General features: G+C 40.5%; 1 protein-coding gene across 3 annotated transcripts in view; it reads left to right on the top strand.

The window, feature by feature from the left end:
- The window catches only part of PDE8A (phosphodiesterase 8A), a 139082-nt gene that overhangs the window by 101113 nt on the left and 25473 nt on the right, over positions 1–12496 (top strand). For all 3 annotated transcript variants that reach the window (XM_005419618.2, XM_031055979.1, XM_005419617.2), the window contains exons 2-5: positions 6284–6340; positions 8757–8947; positions 10099–10155; positions 11572–11629. In XM_005419618.2, coding sequence (XP_005419675.1) covers positions 6284–6340; positions 8757–8947; positions 10099–10155; positions 11572–11629 — 363 coding nt within the window. The remainder of the gene's footprint in view (positions 1–6283; positions 6341–8756; positions 8948–10098; positions 10156–11571; positions 11630–12496) is intronic.

Here is a 12496-nt window from a genome sequence, read left to right as displayed (position 1 = left end):
TTTCCCTTAGTGCCTCATTTTCTTTGAATGTCAAAATGAAACCAGCAACCTCCCTTTTCAAGGTTGGAGATCTGTTCTATAGGCATGAGTGATAATGACATTTATTTTATCATTTCAATACCATATCAGGACCTAAAACCATCCCCAGTTTGTCAGGCTGTTCTGTGTAAAAGTTCAGCCCTTTACCAGTGGCAGGCACAGCTGGCTGGCTTTTTCTGCTGTCACTGTACAACGTGACCACAGTGGGCCACTCGTCTGGGCCAGAGGCCGTGCAGGCCCCACCACAGTGCAGATGAGAATCCAAGTCACTTTGGGACAGCTCTGTTAATTATTCCCAGCCAAACAGAATGATTCACTTTTGCATGTGCTACGTTTGCAGTTTGATATCCAAAGTTTCCTGTAAAGCATAAGGGGAGAACTTATAAACAGTAGAAAATGGGAGTTCTTGATTAAGTCTGAAGTGTGCGAGAAGGCAGCAAGTGTGATTTCACAACAGCATTGCTGCAGTTCTGTTCCAGCTTGGCTTCACTCATGGCACTGAGGAAATGCATTGGGCAACCAAGCCCAGAACACAAACAAACAAACAAACATATACAATAGTGGTTGGCATGTGGGGCAAGCTGAACATAAGCCAAAAATCAGCTGTGCCAGGGAGAACCTTGGTGGAGCTTGGATGGTGCTCTCCTAAAGCAGTCCCAGTCCCACCAGACTGTAAATTTCCTGGGAGGCTTCCTCAGGACCTGGGTTAACACAAAAATTGCCCCCAGGCTGAGTAATGGAAGAGTTGCTGGATTTTGGGAGGAGGAAAGGTGTTGCCAGTTCATTGGGAATAAGGAAGTGGGTCCCGGGGCTGGTTACAGGCCCAGAGAGAAGGGCCAGCATCCTGATGTGAGAGCTCTGGCAACTCATTACACTCAATAAAGCTTTTCTTCCCACAAAAACTGCAAGCTGTCAAAATTCTGTGTTGCTAATGATGTGAATTGGAGGCCAGAGTTGGGCTCTGGTGTGTTACCCATCATTTACTGTCTGCTGTATTGTTACATGGCAGCATTGTAGATAATTTTTCTAGGAATAAATTTAAACCAGGAAATAGATGAAAGAAAAATTATACCAGAACAAAACACTGAGTGATCTGCAGGCCTTGTGATACAGATATAAATCTGTGTTCGTTTGTTGAGAGAGATGCATCAGTGAGAACATGATTTAGATTAATCTAAATGCTAGATTTTAGCAAAGCACTGAGTCAGGATGCTACATTATGAGTTCAGAGTCTGTGACATTTGTCTACATCTTTTATGAAGCAGAAATAGGAAAATAATATCAAGGACTGGAATAACTGGTTTCATCCAGGTTGAAGAGCAGTTTTGGTAAATTTTAATCGCCTTTGAGAACTCATGTCTGTATTTCAGCAAAGAATAAACTGACTCTGTACAGCACAGGGTCTTTGAAGGCCAAATTTACCTTTGTCCTTGAGTCTGTTGAGCAAAGGCAGAAACCTTGGACACTTTGTTCTCTCTTATTCTTTATTCAAAGAATATTCTCTCTTATTCTTTATTCAATATTTTATTGTTGTGGCCTCCAAACAATAAAAGAAAGCTGCACAGGGCCAGACTCCCACTCCATTTACACTGAAGTAAATCCAGTATATTTTCCTTGTATTTGAATTGCTCTGGATTTCACTGGATTTGCTAACCAGGTCAGAATTCAGTCTGTGAACTATAAAATTAATTTTATGCTGTGCCTGTTAGGAAGATCTGCTTGGACAGCTTTTTATGTTACTTGCACTGATGTTGAGTTGGTAACAAAAGAGTGCTGTCAAAGTGTGCAAGGAAGACATGAACAGTGATGTTCAGTGTCCAGCAGAAAGCGCATGGAAAATAGGAAGCTGAGTCTTAAGTCATCTACATATGTTCATTTTGTTGGAGAAGGAAGTAGGTAAATGAACATGGATTGGATTAGTGTTCATATACTTCAAAAAGTGATGAATATTGTGAAAACTTGATCCTGAACATGGAGACTTTCTTGCCCAGAACTATAAGCTGCAACAAGTCACACCACCTCACTCTGTTGAGAAAGAGGAACCATGCTGGCATGACCTGGCTGGACAAGATCCTGTACCTTGTCATGCCAGTTTGTAGGAAATTGTTTATTTCCCAGCGTTCAGCATCCAGGAAGATTTGGCTAAGGTTTCTGAGACAGTATATTATCATGCAGATTTCAAATCTCTGCAGCAAATAGAACCTGATTGAATAAATTTTAGGGGATGGTATAAATCTATCAGTTCATTTGAGCCTTTGTTTTCTGGGGTAATAAATCTATGCCTAAAATGGTAGGTTAAGAGAAAGGAGTTTTTTTTCCTTTGTAAAATGAATCTCTGTTTTTCTTAGAATTATGAAAATTAAGTTTATGTTAACAGTCCTGTGGCTTCAGTATATCTTGATAATGAAGACTGTTAATTCTTACTGTGATGAGTCAACTCATGCAGATTCATATGATGTACCTAGTGTATGTAGAAAATATAAGTATGTATTTTAAAATCAGATAAAAATTTTGATGATATCTTAAAACATCGATCTGAGGAAAATGATGAATTTTGCTGGCTGTATTCCATTAGGACTAGCAGTGAAGTCATGTGTCTAATGACTGTAGTTATTTGTCATATATTACAGTGAGTCAGAGATTCTGACTGTCTGCCCACTGAATGCAGATGTTGCCCTCCAGCAGCAGCCTCCATCTGCAATCCATTCAGCAAAAGTTCATGGCACCTCTTTGTTGCAGTGAGCTGCAGGAAAAGGCAGCTGTGCTCACCTGGCAGAGGCCAGAAGAGCAGCGGGAGCAGAAGTGCTGCCAGCTGCCCTTGGGGAAAGGTATTTCAGGAGGCCAGGGCTGTGCTTGGAATGGGCAGAGCAGGAGCCACTCCTGTCTCCAGCACAGCTCCTGCTGTGGCAGAAAGGAAGGGATGGAGACTGTGAGTGTAAGAAGGCACCAGCAGCTCCCCTGCAGCCCCTCCCATGGGTGGGCAGTGCTGAGTGTTGCCTTGAGCTGCACTGGGCTCTGCTTTAAACATCCCACAAAAGGTTCAGCAAAGAGATCTTGCAAGAAAATCAGCCTCCAGAAGGAATGTATTTGCACCGCCATAGCAGGAGTATTGCATGAAGGTTAATAGCCAAAGGATTTTTTAGGAGCTGGTCCTGCCCAAAATTTTAGGTGTGCTCTCCTCTTTAACGGGTAATGGTAACAGATATTTTGGAGAATGCCAGGATACACCACTTCTTGCAAACAGGAGACCCATGGGCTGCATAGATCTGTCCCTGTCACCAGCCAGGCAATTTATCACCAAAGGGAGCATGTGAATCAAGCTGGCTTTATGTCCACCCTTTATTCCTTTCTGCATTTATTCATTGAGCATCTGAAGTTTTTCTAGCAGTAGGAAGAAAGAAAAAACAATCCAGCAGTGATGAACAGACTATTCCTGTAGGTTCTGTTCTGGTAAAACATGAAGAATGACTCATAGAAAGAAGTACTTTACCAGGTTACATCAGGTCAAGGCTGACTTTGTTGTACTTTAATCAGATCAGTCACAGTTGTGTAGGTCTGTGTTTTTAAAGCTTATTTCACTTGTTTTTATTTACCCAACATTCACTTTTCTCAGGGCATTGGAAACATGGACTATTTCTATCAGCAGTTTCAGTGTTTGCAATGCAGCTGCTACACACAGAGATCATTTCTGGCGAGTGTTGAGCTGCTCACAGCAGTCAGTGCATGACCTTTTCTGCTGACAGCTGTCAATCACTTACAGCTTGTGCTATTGCCTTGGGGTGAATCCCACGTTGTGCCAGAGGCAGGGCTGGCTCCACAGGACAAAAAAATACAGTGTTCAAATAGGAAGGGCAAATTTGAGGGGCAGTAAGTGCTACCAGCAGTAGTTGAGGGGTCGGAGGGTGTGAAAGGGCTGCAGGTGCTCTGTGTGTGTTTGAGGAGCCGCAGCCACGCCCGCGGCACTGACGGACTCTGCGTCAGCAGCTCTTTGGCAGCAGACCCAGCTCTGGCACAGTCAGTTCCAGGAACCCACAACCAGTCCTACCTCTGTCTTCGAGACACTCTTCCCAATCTGTGCCTGCCTGGAAGGCTGTCACATGTCTAAGTCGTGTCTGCCAATCTGAAAATGTACTCGAGCTTTTCCACTCAGAAAAAAACTCCAAGGAAGAAGTAGAAGAAGGTGTGAGTGAATAAAGATGTGCTTGTGCAGTTACTATAAGTTTGAGCTTTGGCTGTGTTTGGTTTTGTTATAAGTTTGCAGCATTAGAGGTATTTTTAAAGCTCATTTACTTCAGCAGTAGTTGAGAGTTTCTGCTAATCCTTGCTGAAGCCTTGATTTTTGACACAGTCCTTAATTGGCATGTTACTTCTCAGTGCTACCTGCAGCACACAAAAAGTTTAAATGATTAATCAAGTTGTTTGAGCAGATTTCAACAGGATTAAGAATTAACTGGAGTTCACCAAAATTTGCCAGCTGAGATGCCGACCAGGGCTTTGATTCTACTCAGGACAGCAAGTTAATGTGTAACAAGCCAGGTTATCTCATCTGGTCACTTCTTGTGATTTAGGCGTAAATGGTGCATAGACAGGTATTTTCATTGCAGCAATAGCCACAGATTTCTGGCAGAAAAGTGTTTTCCAGGCCCAGTCCTTTAAATACTTCAATTACTCTTCATTCACAAACTTCTTAAAAGAAAGGAGCATCTGAAAAGCAGTAACTAGCAATACCGTGTTTATCGTATTTGTTAAAATTCCCCTTGGGCTGGGACTGATGGTCCGCTGGAGTGGTAGGTGGGATTCTGCATCCCCCCAGATACCAGTGAAGTTCAGCTCTGGATCTGAACCCTCCAGCTCAGGCCATTGCCCAGTGACATGGAACACTCCCTGTTTTATGCTGCCAGGTAGAGTGTACAAAACAGTCCAAGGTTTGATTTGAAGTACAGTTCTGGACAGAGAAGTAACTGTAAAAAGGCATCTTTTAGGTATCTTTTACTCAAGTGACATGCTCTCTCCATGTCCTTCAGGCATTTCTGCTGATCTTACTGATTCAGGATGAGCAGTTACTACTGTTAGTGCTGCAAAGCCAGTAACACTGGTGCAAAGAGCTGGATTCTCCCCTGTTACGTGTGTTATCAGCAAAAGTCTTTGCTGTTTTGTAGTGCAGATTTTGAATAATTGGATGATTATTCAATATTTATTGAATTGGATGATTATTCAATATTATTCAATATTTCAGTATTGGATGATTATTATATTTACCACAGGGGAGAGTAAAGCAGCTTGAGTTTTCCAGCTGCAGAGAGATTTTTGGTCTCAAGATCAGAAAAGAAATTACTGGAGTGTATTTTAACTAAGCCAATCCGACCCCAATGCCTGAATAAATCTGAAACCCCTCCATGTCATTTTAGCATCAGCTCTTAAGGCCCACTTAAGCAAGACAGGCAAACACAGGCTCCAGGCATGCTTTTGTAGGCATTGTGTTGCCATTTTCCTTGACTCATGTTGCTTATTTAATGTTGCAGTGATGACTTCCAAGTTGATAAATAAATAAAATCACAAATTACATACTCTTAGGGCTGAGCAATGGAGCAGTTTTAAAAGATTTTTCTGTGGGATGTGCTGATGAGTCTTTGAAACTACTTACTGGAAAAATTACAGGTTGCAAAGCAATAAATCTGATCTTCGAGTGGGCTTTAATTTTGAAAAAGAACAATGTAAAAATGCCACCTTTGTGCTCAACAGTCCTTTTAATGTTTCAGTTCAGAGATATGCTATGTTTACTTCATTGCCTAAGATTATTTTCTTCTGATTTTTTAACTCCAGTTACTTTTGAAGAGTCTTTGTGACTCCAAGGACCAATGGTTGGACTTTGTTTCCTATCTTGCATGGGGAACATTGTTATTCCTTCTTTTTATTTTTATTTCTGGGACAAGAGGTAAAAAATATTTAAGTACATTGGAAGTGCTGATGCTTGCTTGGTGGGAATTCTCAAAGAACCAAACCTGTGTAATCCTATTAGAGGTTCCCTCTGTATTTATGTGTTTAACTCCTTTAGAAGTAGTCTTATACTGGTTGAAGAGTCATTCATGTTGAAGTTCGATTAATGATATAAAAGAGAAGCAGTTGTGAAAAACAGCACTTGTGGTCATTGCTCTCCTTCCCACAGAGGAGAGAGATAACAGAGATAATTTTTCTTCTTCCTTAAGTATTATTCATTAATAAGTTCCCTTCTTCTTTCTTCTAGGCACCAGTAACAGATGTGCAGTTTGGTCCTATGAGACTTCATCAAGATCAACTTCAGGTAACACAGCAGTTCAAACTGCAGTCTTGATTTCTAAAATATCACAGATGTTAAAATTGATGACTGGAATTTTTTGGATTATAGAGATCTTCACAGAGAATTTTGCTCAAGAGATAATGTGCACATAACAGATTTTTATAATGGCATTCTGTCTGTGTGATATCCTAAAACCTCTGCCTGTTTTCTCCAGCCATCTCTCAGCTCATAAAAATAGAGCTATCTATTTTTTCTGCTATCAGTTACCTTGTAATCAATTTAGTTTGTGCCTCATTTTGTATTTCACTGGTAGTAAAATTCTTAATCACAGTCTCATCAAACTGATACCAAGCCAACCAAACTTGCAACATCATAACAAAAGATATGAAGTGAGCTTGGCAAAATATATTTTTAATTGTTCATTACTGACTGACAATAATGAATCCTCTTTTATCCCTTTATTAATAAATGGTTTGTGTCATTTTGTCCCTTTACTTTGTCTGGGATGGATGTGAGGTTTAGAGATACATGGTTCCTTTGGAGTTCCTTTGGAAATTCTCCCATAACCCAAGGCATACTGAACCATTAATCATCCAAGATGTTCCTCTGTCAGTAACTGAAAAACTCCTTGGTGGAGGCAATGTGGACCTAATTATTTGAAAATGTCTGTCTTAAGAACTGCAGTTTAACATCTTCTTCTTGAGCCACTGTCAGAACAGTAATATCATCAAAAATTAGATCTTAGGACATCCTCATCCAGGTGTTCCACAAAATCAGAATAGTCCTTGAGTATTTCTGCCACCTGTATTGTTTTTAATGATTTTATCACTTTTTTACAGTCATAGACCACTCTGAAATGCTGCTGATTTATCCTGATAATATATCTGGCAGGTGTGAGGGAAGGAGAAGGAAGGCAACATCACATTCTTGCCAGAGTCAGTCATACAACTCAGATCTCCTGACTTTCTGTGCTATTGTTGAAATCTGTTCTTCCCCTCTTAAGGAGTGTTATAGGTTAACTTCACTAAACACAGCCCAAACTATGACATGTTTTTTGCAAACAGTTTTGCAGGTTGCTATAAAAGGAACCTGAACTGAATGTGTGCAAAATCCTTCATTCTTAAAAAAATATGCAGTACATGGAAATGTTGAGATTTGCCGGTAGATATTTCACCAGCCTGGTCCAAAGTGTAACAGCACTGGAGTTCCTAAAATCACACAGAAGATAAACACCAGTGGGATGTGATGTGAGTTACACATGCTTCACTTTGCCTGACCAAAACACATCTGAGTGTGGCTTTATTCAACTTCTGAAAGATTGGTGTCTTGGGACAACAGGCCAAATGCTGGCTTAGTTACCCATCCCTCCCAAAAGGCTGCATGTGCTGAGCCATCCCCAAAATCAGCACAGATCTATAGTCTGTCATGCTGTATTCTTTCAGGCAAGAGAAGTTTTCTTCTGCAAACATTATCCTGACACAAAGCACAATTGCATCAGTGAGTCTTCCTTAGCAGACTTCGTTCATCTTCTTTGCTGTATTAAATCCTACAACTGGAAATACATTTTAAAGGAATTGGGCCTTATCATACTTTGAGTCTATAGGCATTGTGTTGATTTTAAAAAGGCTTAGAGAGATTAGTTACTGGCAATTACAAGGCAAGTTAGGACAGAGCCAACAGTGGCTCGCAGGTCTGACCTCCAGTTCTGGATTTCAGCTATGATAATCTCCTTCTGTCATACAAATCCCATGGCAGGCTGTGTGTAGGAGTCACATGGGGACATACTCCATATACAGTGGCACTGCTTATGAGTTCAGTCTGGCATGAGTTCCTTTTGACCAGCCTGTCCAGAATTTCCAGAAACCCCACAGCGTGGGCAGCATCCAGTACTTTGGGGAATTAGGGTGAGATAGAAAGGAAAGCAGACTTTTTGTCATTAAAAAATGGAGCAGCATTAAATACTGATTCACATGAGATGAACTGTGGGTTTCTTTGTTGTTGTTGGGGTTTTTTTTTCCCTTTTCTGGAATATGATCCTGGCAAGAAAAATAAACCCCAAGAAAAGGGCTGCATGTGAGACAGTTTCAGAGAAGTGGATTCACTGTTGGTTCATGTACACTCTCTGAAACTCAGGCATCTTGTCTCAGTTGATTGCCTGAGCTCTCTCTGTAGATAATGACAAGAGAGGCTGTTCCAAAACTTGTTCTTCCCATGTGTGGATATGCCATGGCTTGGGCAGACTGTTGCACCCACTTGAAACTCCTCTGTATACAGACAACTATAAATAAATCAGTGGTCTGTAGAAAGCAGTTCTCTTAAAAACAATGGATTAAGCCTCAAAAGTGGCTTTAAAAACCATATTTAGAAGAGGAAAAAGTCACAGACTCTCCTGTAAGTGTAAGACGTGTTTGTGATGCCCCCCTGCCTGTCCCCACGCCAGGTACTTTTGGTGTTTGCTGAGGAGGACGAGCAGAGCAGCGGGTTCCGCTGGGCGTGTGACAAGGCTGGATTCCGCTGCAACCTTGCCAGGACGCCTCAGTCTGCACTGGAATGTTTTCTAGATAAGCACCATGACATTATCATCATTGACCATAGGCATTCCAGATACTTTGATGCAGAAGCATTATGCAGGTAAGCACCATTCCAGTGTAATTAATGGTTAACAATATAGTTAACACAGCATCAAAGGTTTTTTACTTTTATATGATGTTTTTATAAACTCTACAGAGCAGTGATTTTTTTGGTTTTAGACAGGTGTGCACTGGCAGCATCAAATACTGTTACTTCAGTGTTTTACATCTGATAGCAGGAGCATTTTTGGTTGTGTCCTAGGGTCTCTGAAGCTCCATCTGGCTTGGAGCCACAGTGTACAAATTTGTTGCCATAGTGAACTGTTGAGTATTTTCTTTTGTTTTCTTTTGTTATTTCAGTTTATTTTTTTTTCAAATACCTGGTTCCTAATTTTCACACTAAATCAACTGCAAAGATAGCATGTGCCACCAAGCACCTTAATTAATTCATTCACTTCATTAATATTCTAACTTTTTTGGAATGTCACTTCCTGTTGCATAGCTCCCAGCGCTAACAGGCAATGTTTGGTGTGCCCATTTCCATATCTACAACATTTGAAAATACGTTATGAAGAGCAAAATGGCAAACAGATTCCAAAAAATAGTTTTAGAAACTGCTGTGAAGTGTGAAAAAAGGAGGGAGGGATTTGAGAGTCCCTCCACAGAGCCTGGACAGGCAGCAGTGCCTTGCTCCAGAGGCTTTGCAGTGAAATCACCTTGGGAACGTGTCCAGACTGAGCGAGGCTGTGGGGTGGGGTGCCAGGGTCACACTGTGTGCCCTGGGGACTGTGCTGGGCCAAAGGCTGTTCTTGCTGGACTGAGGCAAGTAGATGAGATCTTTGTCAGGCCAAGACTAGGTAGCAGTGCTGTTCCCCGTGTTCCATTTTTACCAATCTGCCCCCAAATTCAGTAAAATGCACCTTAAATGAGTGAGGCCAAGCCCTTCAAACAAGTCCATTAAATGCTGTTTCAGAGAGGGTATTTTTTGCTATTCCCCCATTGGGAGTACTTGAGTTGTAGATTAATCTATGTTCATGGAGTCTCAAATATCATTTATTCTCCTTTCTTAGCAGCAGGCTCGGGATTTGACTTTTGTTGTTAAATGATTTAAAAGACAGATTTTAAGAAAAGTGCTGTCTGAAGGTTCTATAAAGTCATTTTTTCTGAAATGTGAACTTAAAAAATTTTAAATGGTTTGCTTTTTATTTAAAGGTCTATCAGAACAACGAAGGCCTCAGAAAACACAGTCATTATTTGTGTAGTACAAAGGTAAATACTCATATCTTTCCTTTCCCCTGTGATCAAAGCTGTGAATTTTACCATTGTAAAAGTAAACCTGAAAAACCATTAACATTAAAAAACCTAAATTAGAACTTCGTACTGGGCTAATAATAATGTGCTGTACCATAGTTTTTACTATGCTTGACCATAGGATTGGGACAGAAATTGTTTTTTTTAATTTCTGGGTTTTTTACTCAAGAATCTCACTTGGAGTTTTGTTTTGGGTTCCTCCTTGCACTCCCCCCCATCACCGCAGGCTTTCAGAGCATGTTTCAAACAACTTCTGCAGCATCCTGTACAAAAGTCTCTTGCAGATCTGTGTTTTGAAGCTTTCTTAATCTGCCTTTCAGTATGAATAATCTCAGTGAAAACCAGAAATCTGCTGAGTGTGAAAAGTGATATAGAACAATTTGATCAGGACAAAATATCATCTGACCACAGCAGTTTTAAAAGCAAAAGAGATTATGACGTCTCAGTAAAGTACTGCATATGCTATCTCCTTCCCCCTCCTTTGAAAACATTACTTGTAAAATAATGTACAAGTAAAAAATAAAGAAATTCTGTGTATTTAATGAAATGAAATAACTGGAAGATAATTTCCTCCAAGTATAAATTGGGAATGGCCATTTCTCAGAACACATTTATTCTGACAAGCAGTTCTGAGGTGTTGAAATTTACCATTAAATATACACTACCTTCTCTACCAAAAAAAAGGACCCTAATTAAACATTTCAAGATCCAAAACTTCCTGCATAAATCAAAGCTATTGTGCTCTCTGCTAAACATGACCAGCTTCAATCTGCTTGATGTCAGACACTTCCCATAATGGCCTTTCTTCCTGATTCCAGCCATACATTCATGTATGTTGAAGGCTCTTTTAACAGTTAGTATAGCCAGATTATTCAGATACTTCATTTGGGAATGTGTCCCAAATGTGAATTACTAGAAGGCAGTGGGTAGGCAACACTAGAAAATCCATCTTCATTTAGGCACCTTGAGTTGCCCATCTAAGATTTGGTACATTCAGATAACAAGTAGTTTCTTAAAACTTTGGCTGTGCAGACTTTCAGGTGCATTTCTGACTAATGCCAGTAAAAACAGCAAGGATCCAGTACAGAAAAAGTCCAATTATCTAGCTCAGTAATTGGTTTCCTTGAAGCATTAGAGTTTTTTTGATGCATGAAGGAAAATAACATTTTGGCTTATCCATGCTAAAGATGAAAGCTTAGAAAAAATACAAAAAAATATGTTTTATTCCTATATCCTGTAAGGATCTAGCAGTATTAGCTTCAGTGTGACATCTTGGGTACAAGTAGATGAATGGATTGTGAAATAGATGAATGGATTGTGAAATTTGGTCTGAGTTAATTACAAAATCTCTGATTTATCCTCCTTGTTTCAAAGGCACACTGATCGTGAGGAGTCATCCATATTGCCCCTGATCTCTGCTGGCTTCACAAGGGTATGTGCTGCACTTGGCTGCCTTGCTCTGACATTTCAAAATTGTCATGCAAGAAGCTCTCCAGAAGTTTGGCTGTCAGTCATTTGTGTCAGTGATCCAACCTGTAGATTTTTTTTATGGAGCTCATTCTTCTGTGTCCCAATTCTGAACATTGACATGACACTCTTGGGGATGTAAGAAGCGGGACTGAGACTTCTCTACTTCAAACATTTATTTCAGATTAAATACATGATCCTTTCCCTGAGAAGTTGACATTGACAAATTGATTAGCGGCAGAGTCAGAGAGCAGCTTGCAGTGAACAACAGAATGTGCTGTGGGAAATTTTTTCTGTCAAATGCCAATTCCCATTGTAAACAGGCTTCACACACTGTCAAGTGCTATTAGCTATTGTTTGGAGGCACCTGAGAAGTATTGCATTGAATCTGTTCCTTGGCAACTGCTCCAGCTGAGCAGGAAAGGTGCTAATTAGTGCATCAGTTCAGTGGGCGCCTTATTGCCTTCCAGCTGACACTAGAACAAGGTTGGGCCTGATTTACAGCACAATTCCAAATATTTGGTTGCATGCTCACCAGATTTTTGCTGTTCCATCACATTCCATTTGCACCCATCTGCTTATTCCTAGGATGGTCCTGATCCAGGAAATGCTACAGCCTGAACATAATGGCATTTATATGAACAGAGTCATTCCAGAGGGCACATAAGTAATTCAACACAGGTTCTGAATTATTTATGGATCAGAGCCTTGGAAATGGGGCTAATGGCAAAGCATAGAAAATTTTGTTTAGCAGCTTAGATTGTGGTGGCCTACCTGTGATAATCAGTTGTCCTGCCCAAAATATCCGTGTCTGTGGGAGTTTAGTGTGAAC

This window comes from Geospiza fortis, unplaced genomic scaffold (genome assembly GCF_000277835.1).
Source record: "Geospiza fortis unplaced genomic scaffold, GeoFor_1.0 scaffold171, whole genome shotgun sequence".
NCBI lineage: Eukaryota > Metazoa > Chordata > Aves > Passeriformes > Thraupidae > Geospiza > Geospiza fortis.
The sequence above is the reverse complement of the archived record's forward strand: the minus strand, read 5'-3'. Positions and strand labels throughout refer to the sequence as shown.